Source organism: Chamaea fasciata, unplaced genomic scaffold, assembly GCF_029207755.1.
Source record: "Chamaea fasciata isolate MVZ Bird 193981 ecotype frontalis unplaced genomic scaffold, bChaFas1.0.hap1 SCAF_3, whole genome shotgun sequence".
In the NCBI taxonomy this organism is placed as follows: domain Eukaryota; kingdom Metazoa; phylum Chordata; class Aves; order Passeriformes; family Sylviidae; genus Chamaea; species Chamaea fasciata.
In genome coordinates, this window is record NW_027094088.1 from 13,933,866 (window position 1) to 13,958,642 (window position 24,777).

A 24,777-nucleotide genomic window follows, 5' to 3' on the forward strand; every position below is an offset into this window, starting at 1 on the left:
TGCGTTGGGTTTTTTGAGCACACTTAGATGGGTTGAAAACTTGAAAAAACTTGAGCAAACTTGAAAAATGGGTTATCCCTAAGCACATTTCTTCACAGAATTTTTTTCCACCTGCGTTAGTATCACTTACAGTTTTGAAGGATTCTTGACATCTTTGCATATGCTATTATAAAGTACTCTATTAAAGTAAGGCTTTCCAAACTATTGAATACAGATCTTCACTTCAGGATATTAAAAGCAATTGTAATTTCCTCCAGCCAGGGCCTTGGAAGTGAGTGGCCTACACAAAATCACTGCACTAATTAGGCTGGGTTAGTCTTCAGAGGGTGATTAACTGCTCACCTTTCTTGCATACACTAGTGAATTAATTTACAGCTGATCGCACTGGTGTATGGAATATCAGAGCCAACACAAGTTAGTCCCTGGTGAGATGATTGAACAATTCGGAACCCAAAACTCTTTTGTCAAGTTCTCTCCGTTGTTGTAGAATCCAGTGGTTAAACCACACTCTCTGATTACTTAACTATGTAACCCAGTGAAAAGCATTAAGATGCATATTTTTCACTGCAGCTCTTTATACTCTGAATCTGGCAGAGAATTGTTGCTTACAAACAACACCATAAGGACTTTGCAAAGAAGAATGACAGCAATTATCATAATGACAAAGCATGTAGTGTTTCTGTGCCAGGCTGCAATTGAAAATCTATTATGTAGTAGAACAGAAAGAAATGGGAAGGAAGTGAATTGGCCCAACCTGGCTGGCCCCTGTTAGCTCTTGTTATAATAGTCTAATAACCTTAAAGATTCAAGTACTAATACAGCTGTGTCTGTGTACCCCTATTAAACACTGTTTGTTTCATGCACAGGGTTGATAATGTAAGTAAACACTGATGTTCCAAAGTCAGTCCTTGGGATAATGACTGCAGAAACTCTCCAAATAAAGTATATTTTGTAACTGCTTGCTGGCTCTTATTTTCAGGCTTCTTTGAGACAACCAAGCAGACACTTTTACATCATGTTCCTCTTTTACCTGATACTTTTTGGAGTTTTGAGTGCCTGTAATGCTGAAGACTAGCTTTGGCTTTAAAACCTGGTTTATAAATATAAAGTGAAATATCCTGAAGTTTTGTTCATGCTTGGAATTAGGGAGATGGTACAATGCCACAAGACTTCAGTCATTATGCAACTTGCTCATCAGTCCTTCCCCTTGCCAGATCTCCTTCTGAGATGCCTCTGAACAGCTGCTTTAGGGGTGAATTCATGTGCTTCAGGGAAGATTGGTGTTTTTCCAAAGATTTCATCTCTTACATTTCATTTGATTTCATTTTTGTTACAAGAAGAATGGTTGCTATTTCTGCATTTCAGGATGTAACATCCCTAAGAAACTGTGCTCTTTCTATTTTTCTTCAGCTACGGTCCATGTCTGTCTACTCAAAAACATTCAGAAATGCTGCCAGAAGAATACTTTTGTCTGCTAAATATTAGTAGTTGAGTAATTAGTAGGAGAATATGTATGCCACAGAACTTCTTACTACTCTTCACTACCTTTGCAAACAAGCAATATTAAACTTCATTGCACATTGCCCATAATACAATTATTTGTTCTCAGCAGAGGCTCCCTCTCAGCAAACCCTGTAATTTGTGTTGTTGGCAGTGCCGTCTTTCTGCTGAAAGCAACAGCAATATCTTATCTTAGTCCAGCATCTGACGTCCTTGGGTGTGGATCATTTTTCAGTGACTTTAGCAGGCTTGCAGTTAGCAGTGTTTTCTTTTTCAGCATGCTGTACCTTTCTTCCAAGAGAAGTTTTGGCTACTTTTGAAAGCTCTCTAAGGATTTTTCAAGATTAAATTATGGGATGCACAGTTTAGCAAGGAACATAGTATAAACGTCACTTAAAAATAACTAAGTTAATGCAAGACTGGATAGCTGGAATATTGTATTAGTAAGAAAGCCAATAAGAAATAAAGACTTTAGCCTAGAATCATGCTAGGCACTTGCAGCCAAGTTCCTGTCCATTCTAACACTATTAAATGACTTAAGGCCAACTATTTCAAATGTTTCAATCCTCATTTAAAGAACAGAGGAGTTATTTTTAAAGATTGCCAGAAATGCAGCAACACTTCTGAGAATCATGATACTGCCATGGGTGCTTGAATAAAAACATAACTTCAGGCACTAACGTTTTACATGATATAATGACTTACAAGTAATTATTATTTCTCTGAGAAGAACTTTGCCTTTTGATGGACCTATACAGAGAAAATTTAATTTTGTTTTTTCTCTTACTGGTTTTTGGCATATGTGCACATCTATACAGAGCTGCTTTTGTGAGAGATGCTCAGGTCCTAGTTTCTGTCTTCAACTTACTGGCTTCCCAGCTGAGTCAGCAAGCTTGGGAACTCTAGCAGCTCAAGTTCCTTGGCTTAGGGAATTTTTAACTTTTGCCAGGTATCTGTTAGTTTGTAAAGTCCCTGGACTAGAACCACTGAATGATTTCACATAGGGCACCAACAGATGGTGACAACATTTGGTGTCTATCAACCTCCATAGTATTTGAGCTAATGTCCTTGTTCCTGTTCCAAATCCCTTCAACTAACCAACCCCTTCACTGTGTTCACTTTGGATTTGGAACAACTAATAAGCCATGAGAAGCAAATCAGTGCATGTGCAGTTAATTTATTCTAATGGAACTGATTGCAGCTGTGGCTAAATTGAAGTTTAGGCCTTGACAGTGATGTCGGGACTGTGGAGACTGGAATAGTCCTATTGTCTTTGAGAGTACTTGACTATACTGATTTCAATCTGATAGTGGTGTTGAGGCATACGTTTAGTGCAGGTAGCTCGGTATGTAGCTGCAGTGTGAGCTGCAGGCTGGGCTCAGAGGGCCAGGAACCAGACCCTGAGCCCAAACGGGCTCAGGGACCTGTGGCCCAGCCAGGGGACCGGACACTCAGGGACAGCAGGAGCCAGCCACACAGAGTTTGGTGCACTTGGATTGTGAGGTTATAAAAGCTCAGGATCCCTCCTTGAAGGCACCAGCTTGAGCTATTATCGTGTTATTCCATTATTCTGTTGTTTAGCTACTGCACAATGACTGAACTGTTTTAAGGCTCTGGAGGTCTGGGACTCTCCTATGGGAAGCCCAGTGTGGAGCTGGTAAGGAGATTTGGTGTGCTTGTGTGAGTGTGGGGGGTGTAGCTGGGAAGGGTCTCTGGTGCCAGCTCAGGTGGTGTGAGGGTGACTCCAGAGTGGCTCCTGGATGGTCAGACAGGGAAGTTTCCTTAACAGTGCCTTTATATTTTATCTGTTCGGAAATACTTTTCAATTCATAGTCTTCTCATGTGTGTTTTTCAACCACACAAATTTCACATTTGTAGACAACATTCAAGAAATTTATCTTTAATTATATGATGACAAGGTTGGAGGAGGAATAAAACCTTCCCTTATTTATACATGCTTGGCTTTTAATTTCCATTTGACTTTTTGGCAAGCTTTCAGAATCAGATGTGTTGTAATCCTTGTTACCTTTAATAGCGTTGTAATGAATTAAAATGTTTCATGTTGAGTGCAATATGACATTTAAAGCATGCTTTAATGTCCAAAATAGATCATTTTCTATCCATCTACATTTCATAAAGATCCAAGGCCCTAATGGGGAATTACTTACCTTACATTTCATACAGAAATGTTTCAAATTAATTTTAAACAGCATTCATACTGGAAAAGTGATAGGTAATAGGCAGCCTATAAAATTTTTAAACTAAGAGAAGAACAATAGTTTTCTTTTATCACTCTGTGTCAGATTTGTGTTAGACTGTATCCTTTCATAAAATAAACAGTGATTTTTTTTTTGTGTGAGTGCATGTATTTATGAGCTCAACAAACCACAGAACTTTTTCCTGTGGATGTTTCAAAGTTTATAAAAATAATTTTATAGAATCCATGCCATAATACTATCAAGTCCATTGACATTCAGTTAACTCATGTTTTGGTAATAAGTCAGATGACCAGATTGGTTTATCAACAGATTGAACTCTTAATTTCTATTCTCCCAGGAGTCCTTCCAGCTAGCTCTTGCTTAGCTAAGGTCCTTCTGAAAATTATATTCATTTTAAACACAATTGGAGGCTCTTAGTTCAATGTCCCTACTCAAACTGAGAAGCACTTTACTCCAGATAAGTGATCTAATCTAAATCAATGGGGTCATTTGAGGTGTAAGATGCTACTTGATTTAAAATATTCAAATCACTCTAGTTGGAAAATACCTTAAATTGTTGGAAACTTTTTTATTATAACTATGTCACTTATGATGCTAAGAATGATGCTGACTTGGAATACTGATGCTAATACTGATGCTAAGAACAACAGGGTTGTTCTTTATAAATATACATGTTTGTCAAGCCATTGTTCCTCACAAGTTTTAGTTGTTTGTCACTTACTGATCCTATTTATCAATAGAACTTGATAGCAACTGGGGAATTCAAATAGCAAAAACTTTTGGAACAGGAATGGAGTATTTTTTCACCCACTTTATCATTGCATGGAAGGTAAAACCTAAAGAACTGTCCAAATACCAATGTCATAGACTGGAAAAAAGGAGAAGTAAAGAAAGGAGTGATTTAATTAGGGGTTTTTTTTCTGTGGTGTGAGGAAAAAAACCCTTTGCTTCTGTATTAGTATCCTGAATCTTCAACAAATGTCATTGGAAAGGGCAGGATGCTCAGCGTGACTTGGGATTGTGTTGGTTCTATTATCACTTAGACCTTTTTCTGGAGACAGCTTTTAGGCATAGCTGAATGTAATAAGCCACACACAGCACTGGTTTATAGATCTCTCTGAAAAATTGGATGCAAGGTGATGAAAAGTCCTGTAGGCTCTGATAAAGCAAATCATGGTCAGGTTAGTGCTTTGGGAAGAGGAGTTCTATAACACAATGTAAAGTTGTGCTTGAATTAGCAGTAGTAGTAGATACTGCTTTGCTGGTTCATGTAAAATTATTGCTCCAGCTGATTGAGTTGGTTGAAGTATTGTAATGATGGGCATCAGCCTCTCTTGCAGAAACATTGTATTTTAGAGCTCAGCTGTAGCACAGTTACATGAGGGTTCCATAAAAGACTGATAGGAGGCTGATATTTTCTATCTGCATTATTTTCCTCAGCATTTTACCTGAAGAGAGATGATATCATTAATGACAGTATTAATAAAAAAACCCAGCAACGATATTTGTCAATGCTGCTTTGGTCAGTGAGTTACTCTGGAAGAGGGGAAGATCAATGAATGAAATAATGGGATTACTAAGGAGTTGTGCTGTGTAGTTTGTGACCTTCCAGGTGACAAATTTTAGGATTGTTTGTAACAGTCTTAAATAGTTTGGGCATGCAGTCAGATGGGTACAAGGACCTAACTAGCAATTGTTTGGAGTAGCAACTACTTTCCAGGAAAACTTTGAACCTTTATCAAGGTTTCCCAAGCTTGGTTAAAGGAACACCGTACTTATTCTTCTAGTCCCTATTATCCACAAATCTAAGAGAATCTGGCCAGAAAATAAGAGATCCATTCCTACCCTTGTGGCTCAAGCTCTGTGGAGAGCTACAGACAATAATCCCTTTGAATATTTTCTCTTTCCCCATGCAGTACACCTCTTCTGATGTTGCTATTGCAGGACAGCAGTTACAATCTATATTCAGGCTCCTGCCCAGATGTATGGGAGAGAGTGTATCAGAATGCCTTCAGGAAGCATTCAGTTGAATCTGGTCTTTAGTTTGAAATACTTTTTCCAGCATCTCTTTCCATCTCCTTCCCATGGTTAACCCTAATGGCCACACCCTCCCCACCTCAACCCTGTGGCATATCTTCTCTTCTGTGTAAATAATTAATAACATATCAAGGTCTAGGGAGAAGCAATACCAAGGGGTTGTATTTTAATCCACCAAGTGGATTATTTTGGAACATCCTCCTCTCCCTCTCTCCCCCTGGCATATCATGTTTCTGGCTTGAAGCATTCCTCCCTTTACTTACCTTAGAAAATCTGTACAAATATTTGTACAGAAATTTTGTGTATTTTTCTGAACTTTATCTTGTGCAGACTGAAAATACATAGAGGAATATGTAAAAAATAGTATTAATGGATATTTATATGTTCCTCTGAACATGGCAAATATAATTAATGCCTTCATATAGATGTTTGGACAGTAGTGTGTGTGTGTGTGTGTATATATATATATACACACATATATACACATATATATATGTATGTATATATATATATATATATGCATATTGTAAATTCTTCATTCTTGGTAATTAATGGTAGCCTGCACAAATAGTCTCACTGGATTCAGCAGGTTTATCAATGCAAGTAATTACTTACAGATGGGAATAAGAGGGTTCGCATTGTAGTCCAGAATGAAGCACTGATAAGATACAGAAAGAAGAAAATTACATTATTGGGTAATTTCTTGTTACTTGCAGTCCTTACCCTTCATATTTTTAATAATAGCTAAAAATTGCTTTTCTATTAATGAAAGTGCAGCTAATAGTTGTCATTACTGAACTTTACAGGCTTCAGTCTTCAGTTTTTCAGTCACAGAGTGTGCTGGAATCATAGTTTGTGAGGGTCCAGAACTCAATCAAACCATTGCACTCACTTAATCGAAACCTGAAACCTGATGTGAATGTTGAAAATAAACATTATGCTACTTACATTATATGGGATAAATGGAATAATGTACATTAACCTTCAATGCAACATACCTAAAATTCAAAATTAGAATGAACATGAGGAAGACAGAAAGCTGTTGATTTAAGCAAACTATTAAGCTACATCAAATGTGACTTCAGAGCAATAAATATTGAAAAGCTTTGCAGTCATAAGCAATAATAAATACAGAGAATGGGTTATAAACAAAATATTTATCTGCTCAATACTGTAGAGGTAAGCAGATGTCCTTGAGTTGCTGCCAGACTGTGCTGAAATGAATGCACTGTTTCATAAAGATGAATTTTGAGAACAAGTAGGACTTCAGAGACCCAGGCCATTAAAAAACATTACTGTATCTTGACCACTGGCGTTTTGTTACAATGGGAACCATGCTTTCATGGGTAAGAATTTCAAAGAGCTGTGCAGGCATTTTTCCTAAACATTGTGTGGATGTATGGAAGCATAAAGAATTATGCAGTAAATTCTGTGGCTGAGAGATATAACTGGCATGTTACAGAGTTGCCTGTTTACAAGTACTGTGCTGATGGCATTGCTATTCTTGACATTACAATCCCCCTGCTTTCAATTCTCTGGAGATGATAAACCCCAAACAACACAGTGCCACAAGCTAAGGGGGATGGCTGGGGTTTCGTGACAATGTCCTGAAAGTGCGGCAGAGACATCATGAGGTTTGTCAGAGAGCATAAAAGCCTTTATGAAGCAAGTAAATTAGGCTTCCTCTGTTGTTTCTTACCATATCCAAAACTGATAGTAAGGAGGGTTGTTTCCAACAGCTGCTCAGTTTCTAGCTTTTAATAGTTAATGGGAGGTCGGGCTATAAGCTGAGATCAATCCCAGAGTAATAAAATTTACATTATTATATTTGTCTTTCTTGAAATATAAACACCAGAGGATCTATTCTCAAATGGCTTCCGACCCATTTTTTTCATAATTAATACAGGAAATTTGAAGAACGTGACTCCCTGTACATCTCAGACCGAGGCAGATCTGTATTCATCAGCATGGATTAATTAGTCTTTTACCAGACACACAGTTACTTTGAAAAGCTACAAAATGGGCAGTTATAAAGGAGAGAAAGCTTTCTCATAAAAACCCATAAAGCCACATGTTCTTGTGGATAAGGGATACTTTTTTAAGTTTGAGGTTTATTCTATGTAGTTTAAGATTTACAGCTAGATTTATCCAGCTCCACTGACATTGACCTTGCCTTTAATGCGGCAGCAGTATGGAATGAATAGCTCTTCCCTGGTTGATTTGAAGGGCAGTATTTAACAAAAAAATGCAGCAAAGATTCACTCTGAATAAGAACAGCAGAGCCTCTCATTGTTTAAATCTGAGGACTTACTTCTGGGTTATTGTATTCAGTTTGACTCCACCATGCTTGGCAGGCTTTTTCTTTGTCCTCTATATTGGATAAACACATCTGTTACAACCAAGAAAAGGAGAATTATGCACTGCCACTTAAATCTGAGGGAAGATTCTAACAGCTCCATCTGTGACATTGAGGTGTAAGGAGTTGTTTTTTCTTAGCCTTCTCATTTTTGTTGCTTATAAGAACCTCATTCATGACCTGACACAATGTTTTATGAAGTCAACAGAAAGGCTGTCACTGATTTTAATAAGCTTTGGATCAAGCCCTCAGTTTTTCATCAACACAGAACAAATCCTTTCACTCCAGACACCACAGAGACATAAACTCCGTGAAGGTCCCAACTCATCAGCTGGAGATTTGAAGTCAACAGTAGCAGCAAAGAGGAGAACTTGGAGGCCATCAGCAGTGACATTACCTGTCTAACTTGTCTTTGTTTTGGGATGTATTGTAACTGGAGATGAATGACACTCAGCAGATTATTGTACTTTTCAGACCACTTCCTAGGAGGAAAGCAAGGGTAGGAGAGCAGGAGGAGGAGGGTTTTGTCACACACATTCCTAAACCAGACGCTTTTTGCCCATGTCCATTACCAATCCCTGGCACAGAACCAATCTTCACTACTCTTGCAAAACTCTCTGTAATAAAGATAAAACCTGATTTCACTTAAAGTGTAAGTGAAGTCTGAAATAGCAGACCTGCTATTGTCTTTGTCTTTGCTGAAGGAGTTGACAAACTCTCCTGAAACACTGCTGGTTGGTATTTATGCATCACGAGAAAAACCAGCAGATCCATTTGAAGCACAGTGAAACTATCCCACAAGTGTATTAATATAAAATGAGATTTACAGTGATATTAGTGGTATGCACAGTACATAAATTATTACAGATTGATGGCACTGGAAAAAGCCCTAATTAATAGGCATGTAATTCCATAAAGAAAAAGTGGTGTTAGAAATCAATATATGGGATCTTTTCAAAAAGACCAAGTGTCCTTTTTTTGCATTACAACTAATGCAAAGCAGTCTTGCTCAGCAGTAGAGTAAGATTTTGGGACATCTGGGAGTTGAACAAGTTGTGTAACTGTACAGTCCTTCTTGGCTTTGGCTTTAAAAGTCCGCATGTTCAAGGAATTTTAGATCTCTTTATATGCTAACAGCATTTTTGGTCGACCTTGAAAGAGAGTAAGAAAATGGCAATTATGTTGCTATGCACTGTCTCTATACATGGACTTGGAAAGTATGGAGTGAGAGCATTGGGTGAAATAAACTGAATTACTGTTCACAGAGTCATGGAATGGTTTGGCTTGGAAGGGACGTTAAAGATTATCTAGTTCCACCCCTCTGCCATAGGTAAGGATGTTATCCACTAGTTCAGGTTGCTCAAGGGCCCACCCAGCCTGGCCTTCCAGGGATGGGGTCTCCACAACTTCTCTTGACAACCTGTTCCTGTGCCTCATTACGTTCTGAGTAAAGAATTTTTTATTTGTATCTAATCTAAATATTTTTTCTTGTAGTTTACAAATATTCCCACTCTTCCTATCATTAGCTATTTAATAAAATAGATACAATGTAATAAAAATAGATAAAATGCAATAAAACTTAGAGTAGCCATACTTTGAGACAGTTTAGGACAGACAGTAAAACTAGACTTCTGTATTTACAGTGCATTAACCTATCTCCCTAAGCTTTGACCTGTCCTCAGCTTGTAGTGACTTTTCCTATGAAAGATCAAATGCATGCACAATTTTACTGCTCTGTGCTGTTCCTGTTGTTAAGATACAATTTTTAAATGGAAATGTCCGGATATGCTGCTATTTTAGTTCTGAGGAAATATGCCAGTGATGAAGTTAGGCACCTGAGTGCTAAGTGGTTTTGGATTACAACACTTGTTTCAAACAGATTATAGATTTTGTAAGTGCACCCTGGATATAATGTGTAAAGATTTCCACTTTCAAAAGATGTACATTGAGCATTATGCAAATAAGCAGTTGCTTACTCAGATGGTAGACTAATCTCTTTGTCCTGACTTGACAAGTACGTTTCCACTTGTTTATCCCCATCTGTCACAAGATGATAAACCTCAGATCTGTAAAAGTCTTATCTGAATGTATTTGTTAACATCTTGCTCTGCTGGCCACCATCATGTATCATTTTCATTGTATAAATAAGTAGGTGCATTTTTTTTGTCAGCCATTAGGCAACTGGAATTACTTGATTTCTCCACATAGGTCCAGTTGAGGAAAGCATTTGGTTTAACTCATCCCTGTTCTGCACATCACAGAAATATGTTCATCAAGCATAAGCTTAACAGTTCTTCCAAACAGATAAGCATTTCTGAATCAGAGTTCTGGTATTTCAAGTCGTTTCCTTGCAATTCAGTTATATTCAGTGCTGATTGCACAATATAAAACCCACTAATATTTCACTTGCTGCATAATTTTTTATAGATAAAGACCTCTTCACATTGAAATACAGCCTTATGAATCCATTTAGTATGTGAGAACCTGATTTTTGTAGGGCATATGATTTCCATGTTATTTTGCAGCAGTGCAATGGGCTGATTGTGTTTCTTTTTTTTTTTTCTTTTTCTTTTTTTTTTTTTTTTTTTTTTTTTTTGACAGCCGGGACAACGTATATCTTTAGTAAAGGTGGTGGACAAATCACTTACACGTGGCCTCCCAACGACCGGCCGAGTACTCGAGCGGACAGACTGGCCATAGGGTTTAGCACTGTGCAAAAAGAGGCTGTGCTGGTGCGAGTGGATAGTTCTACTGGCCTTGGAGATTATTTAGAGCTGCATATCGTAAGTACCAGCACCCAAAGGTGTGAGATTTCTTCTTTTCTTGGTTATTCTTGCATTTGGGGGCTTTAAATTTATTTTGTCTGAACGTAGTTATAGCAGTTAATGAAGCTTTTGGGGTCAATAGTAAATTAAATTGTACTGGTTTATTGCATATGGTGTTGTACAGGGTCTCAGATATACTCAAAATGCCTTTCATTTGCTACAGTGCTACTTTTCATGGCTTTTCAATAAAAATCATACTGGGATACCTGTACAGATAGAGCAGTTTATTGCAGTGTAATTACATGGGACAGAATTTAGCAGTGTCAGAGGAAGGTATGTTTATCCTGGGTGATTTATTCTGGAATCTAATGGTGGAATTGCAGTGTATCACAGCTGACTGTGCTTATTGTTGATATTAGAATTTGTCCTCTGATTTCACCATTCTTTTGTGATGGTAAATCTTAAGCAGAAAGAAAGACTGTCAGGCTAGGAAGTCTTAAAAAGTAATTTCAGCTGCCTTAAAGCAAGGAACTAGCAATCAGAATTGAAAGCATATGGAGTTTTATGGCATCATAAATAAATGATCAATTGAGAATAACATAACTAGAGCAGTATAAAATTTTGTTGTTTAGATTAGTCTGAACTTTGTTAATGTGTTAGTTTGATTTTTATTTGAGAATGGCTCTACTTTCAGGAACAGTTGAGTTTCTTTTGAATGAAATTACTTATTGATCTATAACCAATTACACTTTTACCCTCAAAAAACATTCAACAGTGATCATTTAAAAAATTAGATAGGATTATGGTATTCAGTCTTCCCAGACTCCTTTTTTCTGCAAAGATTCTCTTACATTGTGCACAAAGGTAATTTTTTAATTTATTTACTGGCCTGAGTAAATAAATAAAGAAAGAAAACCTTAAATAAAATTCAGAGGTTGTCTATACCCTTACCTTACATTGAACTGCATGGACAAGATAGTTGGCTGGTATTGTGTAATCTTAGTTTAAAAATGTGAACCAAGCAACTTCTCCCAGGTGCCAGAAAAAGTGAGAGCCTGCATATTTCAAGGCAAGTAGTGTGTTGCTGGATAGAATTTAAATATTTGCTTTGCAAACACCGAGTCCCTTGTTATAATTTACCTCTTTATTTGCAATCTCAGAGCAAACCCACCCTCTGTGCTCAACAGAGTTACTTTCTTCTAACAGTTTTTTCTTGTTCATTAGCATACAAAGGAATGTTTTCCTTGCAATTTTGCTATATCTGAAGTCTATCAGAACTATAATATTTGTTTGCTCTTCCATCTAGCCATGATACTTCTATTTTAAAGCAAACACTATATTCATTAATGATGAATTTGAGATCTAAAATTCCTTGCTCATAAATGTTTGTGATTTTCCATCTTTTTTTTTTCTTTCTCAAATAGCTTTCTTATACCCATGCTGTAGGAAAAGATGGTAAAATAAAAGAATAGTTGAGAGTTTTCTATGGTCAGAAACATTACCAACTTAATAGGGATGGGGAAAACGATAAATTATACTTTAGTGGTTCTTTGAAATTTCTACGAAGCAGCAAAGCCTTTTATCATCCTGCTCTGTGAGGTGATATTGGCCTCTCCCTTCTGCCGTTGCAAGGGACTTTGGGAATCTCCCTGAAGCCTGCTCTGATTCAGAGCAAAATGGTATCTGTGTGAAATTTCACTGGAATGAGATTTGACCCTCTGAGAGCAGCTTCAGTGTAGTCTGTCCCTAGAATGGAGACACTGAGGAATTAACCTGAAATCCTAAGACATTTGGCAAGGATTTTTATAAGGGTTATGAGTGATAGATAAAGCTTGGAAAACTACTGGGATATAATTTCCCAGAATCTAATTCAAATAAGGATAGTATTCAAAGGGAAATTGAAAGGCAGTATTTTCAAAAGCACTTGTGACACCAAAGACCATATATCTCATTAAAGTCAGTTGAGCAGCAGATACTTCTGAAAATTTCACCTGGCATCCATTTTAGTTCAGAAAGATATTGCGAGATATCACAGTTACAAAAACAAAGAGAACATAGAAACAGAGAGGTCTGCATATGTGTTATATTTGAAAAATAGTTAATAGTTAATTCCATATTGGCAGCTACTGTGTTAAACCAGCTGTAATAAAAACAGTGGGAGGGGTTTGTCATTCAAAACTTCCTTTTTCACTAATGTTGAGATGCCACGTGGAGTGTCTTATCTACTAAACAACCGGAAACACGCTATGGATAATGGAAGGAGAATAAACTAGAAGGAGGGAAGTGTTTAATTCTGCATGTTCTTTTGCATGTACTCACTCACCTCTTTTTTCCATGAATATGCATGAGCAAAAAGTGCCTGTGTACCTTGAGATGCGCCATGCATGGATAACTCACCTGCTTGTGGTGGCAAAAAGAGTTGGACTGGAACTATTGCTCTAAAAAAAAATTAGATTATAGCCCTCGCTAGCATGTTGGGGAGGGTGCTTGAGAGCTTTGAGGTAGCTTGGTCTTAACCTTCTTCATTCTAGAAATGGAAGAGGAAATTACAAGTTAGATTGTGGTACTTCAGTATGTACTTGCCCTCTTTATTGTTCTGTTTACTTAAAGACAATGTAAGCCTAATAATGAAATCAAGCTTGTAACAAATTCTGATTTTAAAAATTGCTGCTTGATCATCTGAATCACAGCTTTGGTGTTAGGTTAGGAACATATTTAGTAAAAGTAATCATTTAACCTCTCCAAATAACCATTGTTATAAGAAACATTTTTTAAAATGTCTAGTCTGCACTGCTACCAGACGCTTAACAGTTCCAGTGCAAATATTTTAAATTCCAAGATAGATTTTTATAGAACTCCACCTGTACGGTAGCAGAATAAATATAAGGAACTGTTTGTGTGCATGATACATATACAACACAGTACTTCAGGAAAGGTATTTCAAATGTTTTAGTCATCCAGAGCTGCAGCAATTAGCTTTCGTTTCAGTCACTTGACTTCTCATATGGAAGTGGTCTCCTGTACTGTCTCTGCTGGGAGATCTAGTTCAAGAGGAAATAGATATGGTACTTAAAAGTCTACTGCCATTTCCTCTCCTGTTGATGGATAAATGAAGGACAGATAACTCTGATAATTACTTCAAGCTTCCTTTTATTCTTCTTTTCATGACATGGTCTGCATCCCTCTCCATGTCACATGGAAAAAGGCAGCAGTTTTTCATGCAGGGTTCAATTAATCAACGTATGCACTCCTGTCCTTAACTTTTTGTCTGACTTCTAGTGCCATTAGGTAATTCTGTCAGTGACTCCTGTTCCTACCTCCACTGTTCTTCTCCTCCCACCCTGTTATCCCAAGTCATTAGAAAGCAAAGCGTACAAATATATGAATGTCATTGTCTTCCACAGGCACGGTGCTGTTGCTATCTCAAATTTTTAGCTTTCCTATGGTGAGAAACAAAATGCAGTTAGACAAAGATATCACCTCAAAGGGCTAAGAAGTCCTGTTAAATTGCTCTCTCTGTTAATGCTGGTAGCACAGGAAGCTGTAATTCTCCTGTGTTGCAGAAGGGCTATTTTCTCTGTTTGAGAAGAAGGACATACTTCCATTAACAGACTTCAGGCATTATAAAAAAATATGTAAATTATACCATGTTTTCATCTTTCATTGTTAAAATGAAAGACTTTATAACAAAATGCTACATTTTTTATGCCTGATGGAAAGAATCAGCAGTTTCTGTGTCTTTGTCTGTGTCGTTTGTTTGAAAATCAAAGTATTTGCGGAGCACAAAGCAGCTGTTTTTATGGTGATAGCTGGTTTTGAAGTTGAGAACAAGAACTTTGTAAGGAGCATAAAACCAGCAGAGCATTCAAAAGTATAAAGCTTTGGCATTCCAGAGAAGACATCCAGCCTAGGGCACAAGAGCTACTTAAGCTGAACTGGTCACTTCTCCTAACTCAAACAGGGTGAGAATGTACTAATTAATCTCATTTAGAGGTATGGACCTGCTGAATTATGTGAAGTGGTGATGTTCTGGTAGGAAACATTCAGAGGTCTGAAATAAGGAATAAGGCAGATGTGGCAATGTTTTGAATGTTGTCCTAACCCTCTCTGGGGGGAAAGCTCTGTGATTCCAGTGAGAGAACAGTGACAGCCTGTCTATACTTAGGATATAGAAAACATATCAAAATAAAAAGGATACAGAAAGCATATCAAAATAAAAAGAAATAAAACTCAGGGTAGATTGTAGTAGATATTTTTTTGTTTCATTCTATTTCATGTCACTAGGAAACAATATTTTAGGGCAAACACTAACCAATAAGATTAACACTGTGATGATAAAGCATGGAAAACTACTTCAAGAGATGTGCTAACACATTATCTGACAAAGTATGGTATGGTTAAAACAGATGGTATCAATATATGCAAGGCAAAACACAACCTGAAATACTGTGAAGATGGAGCATGATGGATTAATCAATATTGTTCTTAGACTTCCAAGATATGCTTGTGAGGCCTTCAGAGTTACAATTAATGACTGAGGTGAACAGTCATGGGAGAGGAAAGATTGTATATCTTACAGAAAATAGTTTGGATTATGAGTAAATTCAGTTCATGCTCTTTGTCCCAAATATTTACATACTACATATATTAAAATATATGTTGTAGAAATTGCAGGGGTTTTTTTGGTTTTTTTTTAAACTTTCAGTAAACTTAAGATTAGTATTATTTCCTACTCCCCTCACTCTGTCTCTTAGTTATACATATGCAGTACTCTGCTACACCAGGCTTTTAATAGCTTACTCTCTTAGACTTCATTGTACATATCCATAAAATATGGATAGTTTTAACTTATACAAGTATAATGACCTTCCCTCAAGTGAACAGAGGGTGAAAAACTCAAGTGAAGATCAGAATTCTGTGTTTGAGTGTACCAGGGAAAGAACTGCAATATTTTATGAAAAATGCATTTGTTACTCTCTTTTGAATACTTTACATGTCTTGGGTTTAATGTCTAATGGAAAGTCAATTGATTTTTATTGACTTGGTTGTATTTGGATCAATTCCTAGAGAGCTGGATGTACTTTCATGAGATTGATGTTAAAATACCTTTGATTTTAGTGGTGTGTATTGGAGCTAATTAATTTTTCCCAGGAAGAGTTTAATAATGTATAAAAAATAGTATTTCTAGAATATTTTTTCTTCTAATCATCATCATTCAAATCTAGAATTTCTTATTATTATATGCATACCTATGGAAAGCAAACCTTTGTGAAGGCCAGTGGTGGCTTGTATATTCATGAAACAGTAATGAGTTTAAAATTGAATTATTCGCATCCAGGAAGGGATTAAAAAAAAAAAAAAAAAAGGAAAAAAAAAAAAAAAAAAAAAAAAAAAAAAAAAGCAGACCTAGTTTTCAGAAATCTGATATTTTAGAAGTGCTGAACATGCACAGCAGTGGCTAAAGTCAATGGAAGCTGAATGCAGTCAGCACCTCTGAAAACCAGGTCATCATCATCACCAGTTAAGTGGGCATCAGGGATCGCTTTGGAGCCCTGGAAAGACTTTAGACCATTATGTTTATCAGAGTTGAGATTTTTTAATATTCTGCTACCTTGAAGCACAAGAAAATTTCATAAGGCTGATGTTATCTAATCCAGAATTCTGTTGTTATTTCATATTTCTTTATTATCCTTATAGATGGGGTATTTATTTGTGATTTCTTTTTTCCTTTATATATGTGAATGTAAAATGATATAGGAAAATGAACTTCTTATGGGCAGTGATTGGTTTCTTTGGGGAGCAAAAAACTCAACAACCAGGCTATATGTGAACCTTTAAACTGAAAAAAAATACTGCTGGAAGAAGGATTTCCAGACTTGCTTATTGGTTTGAATAAAAAAAAAGAAGCAGTGCAATCAAAGAAGACTCATTTATGGGACTAGACAGCCAGGTGAGAATGCAATTCAATGCACACAAGCATTAAGTTAATTAGAATGGGAAAAATGAATTAATCTAGGGAATTTTTGCTAAATGCAGCAATCATTTACCTCACTGATCAGGTTAAAGATCTAACTTTGTAGGAAAGAAAATAAATGAATCACTGAGATGGTCAAGTCATGCCTTGAAACTATGCAGTTAAGTTATTCTTTTGTATTAAAAGAGACAAAGATTAAAAAGCTCTGAAAAAGGCTTTTATTATATAAGCTATTTGTTAATGCCTCATCTTGAATACTCTGCACAATCTGTTATCACACATTGAGCAACAGTGGTCTGTTCTTGCCATAAACAGGCCAAATTGCTGAGGGAAGGTTATGGAAATGTGCTAATTCTGGCACAGAACAGACCTTACTGTATGAAAAATATGAATGGAATTTGTACAGTAGATGTAATTAAGCAATTTTACTCTGACTGCCATCATGAAGCACTGCAAGGAGAAATCCCGAAGTTTTATGGGAAGTCCAGTGTGGTAGGTCTGATCTCCCAGCTGATTGCCTGGTTCCTCAGCCTAGAAATGTGCTTGAGGGAGGCAGCTCCTTTCATTTTCTTCCTCTGTCTTGGGATAAAACATAAATTCTCTCTTCCCTCTATCTGGCAAATAACTCCTTTATGCATCCTGCTCCTTTTGTGCTTTTGGGAGAATACAAGCTTCCTTCCCAAAAAAACATGCTGTGTAATGGGGTCACCACCTGCCAGCCCCTTGACCACAACCAGTAGGACCCAACTTCCAAGCTAAAATACTGTGTTCATGGCACAATGCTCCAGCCCTCAACTATGATGAACCTCCTCAAGTGTTTCCTTCTAGAAAAGGTGCAAAGCCTGGCTGAAAGTGGGTAGATCTTTAAAACACTTCTGGTGTGCCCACATATATCAGAATCAGCTGAAAACAACATGGAAAGAATTACATGTGGCTCTGGCATTGTATGAAGTTATCAGATCAGGTAGTAGATTCTAAATTCCCTTCTGATCCCGCATATCTCAAAATTACACTGGAAATTGAATTCTTTGTTGTAAGAACTCCTAAAGATCCAGAACTTTGGTACTGAATTTGATAGCAAGTCTTTGTATGACTTTAATGTTGCAAACTGTGCACAAATGGAACCTTAGATCTGGCATGAGGAGAGAATGTAAACATGCAACTTAATTTCTTGTTGAGCTTAAAAAAACACCAAGATTAGGAATAGAAGAGGTTTGGCCTGGATCATATTATATTAATAACAAAAACTCTGCATTTTTAACAATTCAAGTGGACCAATTTGGAAAAGCAAGCACAAGACCAAGCATATTTAATTAGCACAAACTTGAAGAGGCTCAAGACCTCTTCATAAAACTCCTCTAATTTTTTACATTGTTACTTTTAAAGCTCTGAAGTACTCTATGGATTACATCCAGTCATATTTTCAAGGATTATTTCTTTCTCTTCCCTTTCCCTTGTTCCCCAACTTGTTCTTCTGCCATGACCTCAAACACAAAATTGTGTCTTGTGCAAATTCAGCAGTGCTAGTGAATCCCACTGAAAACAGGTGGCAAACATCCAGGAGTCTCAGGGATTACATACCTTTTCTTTCCCATTAAATGAGGCATAGGAAGGAACAGGGGAGTCACCTCAGGTGGTGACTGTATGGTGTACTCACATGGAAGAACTTCTTGATGAGAACCATTGATAAGTTCTGCTTAATTAAAAAACAAAAGCACCAACAACAAAGCAAATAAGCATGTGGCCTGAATTAAGAGGTAATCCTTTGGTATCAGGGCTTTTCACATATAAATAATGAATTATTGGCTTTAGGAAGGAGGACACCGGATTTAGTTTATGATGCACAGATAAATAAATAGACCATCTTGCCTCCCACCTTTCTTAGTTAATGTTATCTCCTCTCATTGACGTTTCAGATCCATCATGATCTAATCACATACTTGTAATTCAAAATTCCTGGTGCTGGCTACAAGCCAGCATCCTTGTATATGATTGCAGATATTTTAATAACTTGGCACCAACTCTCTCAGAACATTGCCATGTATAAAAAGCACCAATGAAAAATTAGGAAGCATTTTAGCAACTTTATTAAGATTAAAACGATACTTGACTATTTGAAGTAGCAGAGCTGTTGAGGTGTTCACTATAAACTGGCTGATCACCCAAATGAAGAAAGAACTGAAATGCAGTCCTAATTATCATTATTTGGAGAATGAGAGCTCTGGATGACTGAGAGTGAAATCCAAGAGCAGACTACTTTTGTCCACTTATCCTATGGGGGTAATATTCTGCTTGTTATATTTAGACATAGATATAATAGCATCTATATTATATGCTTATATTATTTTAAATATATATAAAATAAGCATATGCAGTTTGTTATACCTAGACATGTAGGAGAGTCAGCCCTGACAATATTTCCAAGCTTATTCCTGCCTGGTCCTCGTCTAATTTTAGAGAAGCACAAGAAGATTTGTACTCCCTCCTCCCTGCTGGGCATGCCTGGCTCAACACCAAGTGGAAGGCGTGTGTACCTAGTGTGTCAGAAGCTGTGACAGTGCAGGTTGGAGACAGGTTTCAGGCACTTTCGGCTGACAATGTGTGGTTTGGGGGGGAAAAAAAGAAAGTATATATAAACTGGAGCAAAGGAATCACATTCAGCATATCCTGGACTATGCTTTTGGATCCTAATGGCACTTGAATAAGCAGTGATTCTGACTGCTGTTGACCACTAAAGAAAGGCCAGGTTTGCACAGGACAGATCAGGGTTTGTTTCCTACAAATAAAAGCCAGAATCCAAGATCTGGGCCATTAACTCCCTGTATCTTAAATTTATGAGCCCTGAGTGAGGATAAAAATGAAGTGTGCACTGCAGCACAAAGTACCAGTTGTAGGGGTTTTTCAGTGGACATGCAGTGAGAACAATATTATTTTTAATACCAGTGAGAGTGATTAGCCTATTGATGCAGAACAAGATGAGTGCAAAAGTGCTACTGGTGACCTGTACAGATTCTGATCATAACCCCAAGTAATTCTCATCCCACTGCTTCCACTATTGATTTGTTTGAAAATACTGCAGAAATATGAGTAAGTACAAGGATCTATATTAAGCCACAAAACTACTGCTGAAAGGTGAGGTGCAGAAACAATTTTACAGAGCCTGCTGCTTTCCTTCCGTCATTCGTTTAACTAAATATTGCTAATATAGTTAATCACTTTGTGCAAATAAGGAAAGCTCATCTTTATACTTTTCTGGTCTTGTGAGATACTACCTTAATTGTAACTCACAATTAGTTAATTAAACCACTTAATTCATGTTTTGCTCTGTGAAGCCTCAGTGTCATCACCAAATTGAAAACTTCTTTTCATATTTAATGCTAGTTTGCTATTTTCCTTCTAGACTGTTTAATGGTCTTGAGCCTTTCTCTCTGGTTCCTTATGCCACTGTATCAGCGAGGAGGAACTGGAATAAAATCACTGGGTGGGTGTAGCGAAGGGTGGAACTGGACACAGGGCTTAGCTCCTACCTTCTTCCAGTTAAATTACTTAACTTTTGTAGTCTTTGGCACTAGCTCATTGCACCAAGGTTTGCATGCAGGAAACAGAGCCAGAGCAGGGAATTTATTTGTGTTTTCTGAAACCCTGGCTGCCAGTTGTATCTTCATCTTCCTTTCACTTACTTGCCTACGCTCTTTAATCATGGTCTCTCTTACCTGAGCTTGCCGCCCTTGACATCAGTGCATCTCCACTGCTGGTGGATCACTAAGCAGCCTATTGCTTTCTCTCCCAGCAACAACCTTAGGTGTACAATATTTGCGCTCCCTTTGAATCTAGCAGTGATTCTTCCCACTTGACAGTGGGCTGCTGCTGCTGCTAAGTCTTTTTTTTTTCTTTCTTTTTTTTTTTTTTTTTTTCTTAGATCATACCACTCAGAGGAATTCCTGTAACAATAACAGACAGGATAAAGATTTAATGAACTGATACTGTCACTGTTCTGGTGGCTTATGTTTAATGTAACAATGCCACTAACAACAGGTGAGTTTCCCTGTTAAGTGTTTGGAGAGGCTTAAATATCTTGCTGTTTTGTGAAAGCCCATTTACAATGAAACATGCTAATGCTTCAGAGGGTGGATTAGCTGAAGGAACTGACTCATGCATTTCCTGGCTCTTGATAATTGCCTAGTTTTATGTTAAATAAGGGATGCTGAGGAACAAAGAAAAGACACAGCCCTTCAGTTTTGCCAGTTCTCCGTGAAATTATCCCAAAGCCTTCAGTGCAGCAGCATGAAGCTACTAACCTAGCTTTAGCTTCTCGTGCTGGAATTTCTAGGTGATGATCTATGCTCAGTCAAGGGTGAAATGTAAGTCCAGATGTTCCCTCATGAAGATGTAAATCACACTTTCTGCTGCAGCATTACACATTCTCAGTGGGCTAGGAAAGCTGCCGGTACAGGACTGGGAATTCTTCCCTCTGTTATTCCACCATTGGGTCAGGTATTCCTCTTCATCCCAGGCCTCTGGATTGAAGGATGAGAATGAGCATTACAGCAGATATCATCATGCTCCACTTTGGGTCCAGAATCTCTTATTTTAGTTCAGCCCTCCCACTTGATGGACTTGCAACTTACTGCCTACAAACTGAGTGCAAAAGACTGCATCTTCCTGTCTCCTGTGAAACCACATTAATGTTCTTTTTCCCCATTTGGGGCTTTTTTCCCTGACCTAATGAATTCCAGGGAACAATGGAGAGTTCCTGGAGCAAAAGTACTCAGCATTTCCCTGGCATAGCAGATGGAACTTTTAAGGCTGTCAGTGAATTATGTAGCAGTACCTTCTCATTTAGGAACAAGCACAAAGAGCGTTATCATACATGAAGCTACTTTACAGTAACTTCTACCAACCAAAAAAAAAGCGGCAAGATTATTCTAGTGACCCTTAATAACCACTCAGCATATTTGATAATGCCACTGTTGTTGGTATCATACTCATCACAATGTTTAATAGCTGAGCTGATGCAGCTCACTAGAGCACCATGTGGTAGGCAGCAGCAAGGAGTCCCATTTGACAAGTTGTTTTTGGTTTATTTTCTTCCCAGAGAGCCTTCCCTGATATCCCAGGTTTCTGTAGTGTTTTGGACAGAAGCGCTAAGTAGCAAACAAGAAAAGGCACAGGAATTCTTTTTTGCTTGTTTCCAAAGCAAACGGGGTTTTTTACGTTTTAGTGAATGTGCTATGAAATTTCTAATTAAGCTCACATACAGCATGTTTTAATGTCAAATTGCCTACCCTTTGTCTGGAAAAAGTTGGGTTTTAACAGGAAGCATATACTCATGTGCATGGACTGTTTGTTGGACAGAACTATGCTGGTTTTTGGAGGTGATTCCCATTTGAGGATTTTTATTTTCTTTTAATTTCAAGACTTTGTCTATACATCTGGAAGTCACTTTGCACAGTGACTTGTAACTCCTGGCTGTAGTAGTGCCATGGGATGCTGCAGATGTTTGGTGCTTCTAGATTGGCTCTCCATGGAACAATACAGAGGAACATTTTGTAAGGCTTTCCAGTTTTCTAATTGTTTGCCTAGAAAAACACCTGAGTATGTACTCTAAGGTTAAAAGAAGATGGCTCTGCTGTTAATACATTCTAAAAAATCAGTGGATAATACAGAGGAAATAATGAAACCATGGCTGTATGATTTGAGTATTTCTTTCCAGGAAACATATAAGAATAATGTAATTAAGATGGAAACAAGACTAAAAGTGCTGCAAAACTCATGTTATCCACCACATATAGACTCATCCATAAATAAATACAGAAACTCCCTTGGTTATATTTCTTTATTAATGTGGTTATATACTTAAAGATAGGTGCTGTCAAGAGCTAAATTAATGGCCAATGTCTTGCCCAGAGCTAAAAAATTGTCACAACTGAGTGCTCAGCTGAGAGATGCTCCTTTGGAAGATATTTAAAGTTTCTGGGGTTTTATTCCTAATCTACATTTTGAATATTGTGCTGGCTATTTAAACCGACATTCTTTAAGCATTGATTTTCTTTTCTTTCCTCTTGCTTTTCACTGCATATTCAAACTCAAAAAACCACCAGCACTTCTCCTTGTCACAGCTGTAGTGTGGTACATGATGACACCAAGCTGTGCTAGTGTGGGAGGAGGGGAGACAGGGGTTGCAAGCACTGTGGAGAACTGATTAAAATTCAAAATGAGCTTGATAAAGTGGAGAAATAATCTGAAATCAGGAAGATGAATTTCTACAAAGGAAAGCGCCGATTCCTGTACCTTAAGATGGAAAAATCAAATGCACAACTATAAAATGAGGAATAATTGTGGCCTAGAAGTAGTTCTACAGAAAAGATTGGGAAGTTACAGCTGATTGCAATTTGCTGCAGACACACAGAGGCATCAGTCTGGGACGCACTGACAACACAGGGGGTGGCAGAGGAGGAAAAGTTTGATATTTGCACAGTTCTGCTGGGATCTTAGCTGAAGAAGAATGTCCAGTTTTGAAGTACTTGGCTTTTCAAAAGGAGGTAGGGAGAGAAGGCAGCTACTGAAAGGATCAGTAATATACTCTAGTTTATTGAATGCTCTAGTTTATTAAATTCCCAAGAAGAAAATTAAGGAATGGGCTCTGTTTTGTTTGAGAGTGACTGGTCATGAAAGCCACTTTTTACTATGTATAGGTTATTAAGAATCATGACCGTGGCTAATCTGTGTTGCCTGTCTGTCAGCCTAAGGTAAGAAATTGCTGGTTTAATTGCAGCAATGCTCTTGGGTATTGGAAAAAATAAAAATCTTCTTGATGGCTAGCAATGGAGATGGCTCTGCAGGCAGGCTCTGTTAATTTATGCTTTTGAGATTAGACTCCGTTCCTATCGGTATTGGGAATGCTGTGGAGACTTCTGCTGTGTGTTTCTGCTGAAGTTTGCCTGGATGTGTTCACTGTTGCCAGCAAGGGGTGGGTAGAGCATGTTCTTCTTAGGTTGCATGCTGCCATTTATGCTGCAGTTTTTAACTGGAAGGCTTGGGTCCAGGAATGATCTAAGAGGAATGCTTGGATGTAACCACAATGAGGTTCTCTGATGTCGTTGCTAAGGACCCAGAAAAGGGAGAGAGTGAGTTGCTGCTGCTGAGCATTTTCTTTTAACATCCATTGTTCCTAGTGTCAGCAGCAAACTCCGAGACTGTGCAGCAGCGTCAGCTAGAACATGCTCTCCCTCTGCCGTGCCAACATGTCCTCTTGTTTAACACTAGAGAGCTGCTTTGCTGCTGAATGTGGGAAAGAAATGTGGATCTGTAAGGCTGGGCATTGCTCTGCAGCCCTGCAAAGGCTTGTTGGTGTGTTCTTCACTGACTGTTGGCGTGTGCCTCCTCGTCAGCTTGTGGGAAAGGTGGTGGTGATGTAACTAAGTTTGCCTCCTCGCCCACCTCTCAAATGTTAGCAAGTGTTTGCTTTAGTTGATATGTGGGAGTGGTGAGGTAATTTGAACCATCCTGGTGGAAATCCAAAATAACCCCAATGGGCTAAATAGATTGCTGAGCAAAACACATTTGGTTATATTGTGAAAATAACAAGTGATTGGGGTGAATTTATTTTGCGGCTTTTTGAGCCATTTGGTCAGTTCACTGGCTGCAGACTTAGCTGTGCAGTTCTGTGCAATGTTTTTTAAGGCTTATTGTCACAATAGTGCATGAAGCTTATCTAAAAGATAAAAATCACTCACAAGTCATGGAAGATAAGCTTTCCTGTTTCATTTCTAATGTGAACTTTCTAGTTTACCAGCATTGCTGACTATTTGTGATGCAGCTTTCTAATGATTTTAGTGGAATATTGATTTTTAAAAAATTCTTTGGCTATTAAGAGTTGTCACAACTTTAAGCTCATATTATAAAAGCTCAATATGCTTTAAGCAT

General features: G+C 37.7%; 1 protein-coding gene across 18 annotated transcripts in view; it reads left to right on the plus strand.

Moving 5' to 3' along the window:
- NRXN1 (neurexin 1) overlaps positions 1 to 24,777 on the plus strand; it is a 684,323-nt gene that overhangs the window by 461,962 nt on the left and 197,584 nt on the right. For all 18 annotated transcript variants that reach the window (XM_066178062.1, XM_066178063.1, XM_066178065.1 and 15 more), the window contains one exon: positions 10,714 to 10,895. In XM_066178062.1, coding sequence (XP_066034159.1) covers positions 10,714 to 10,895 — 182 coding nt within the window. The remainder of the gene's footprint in view (positions 1 to 10,713; positions 10,896 to 24,777) is intronic.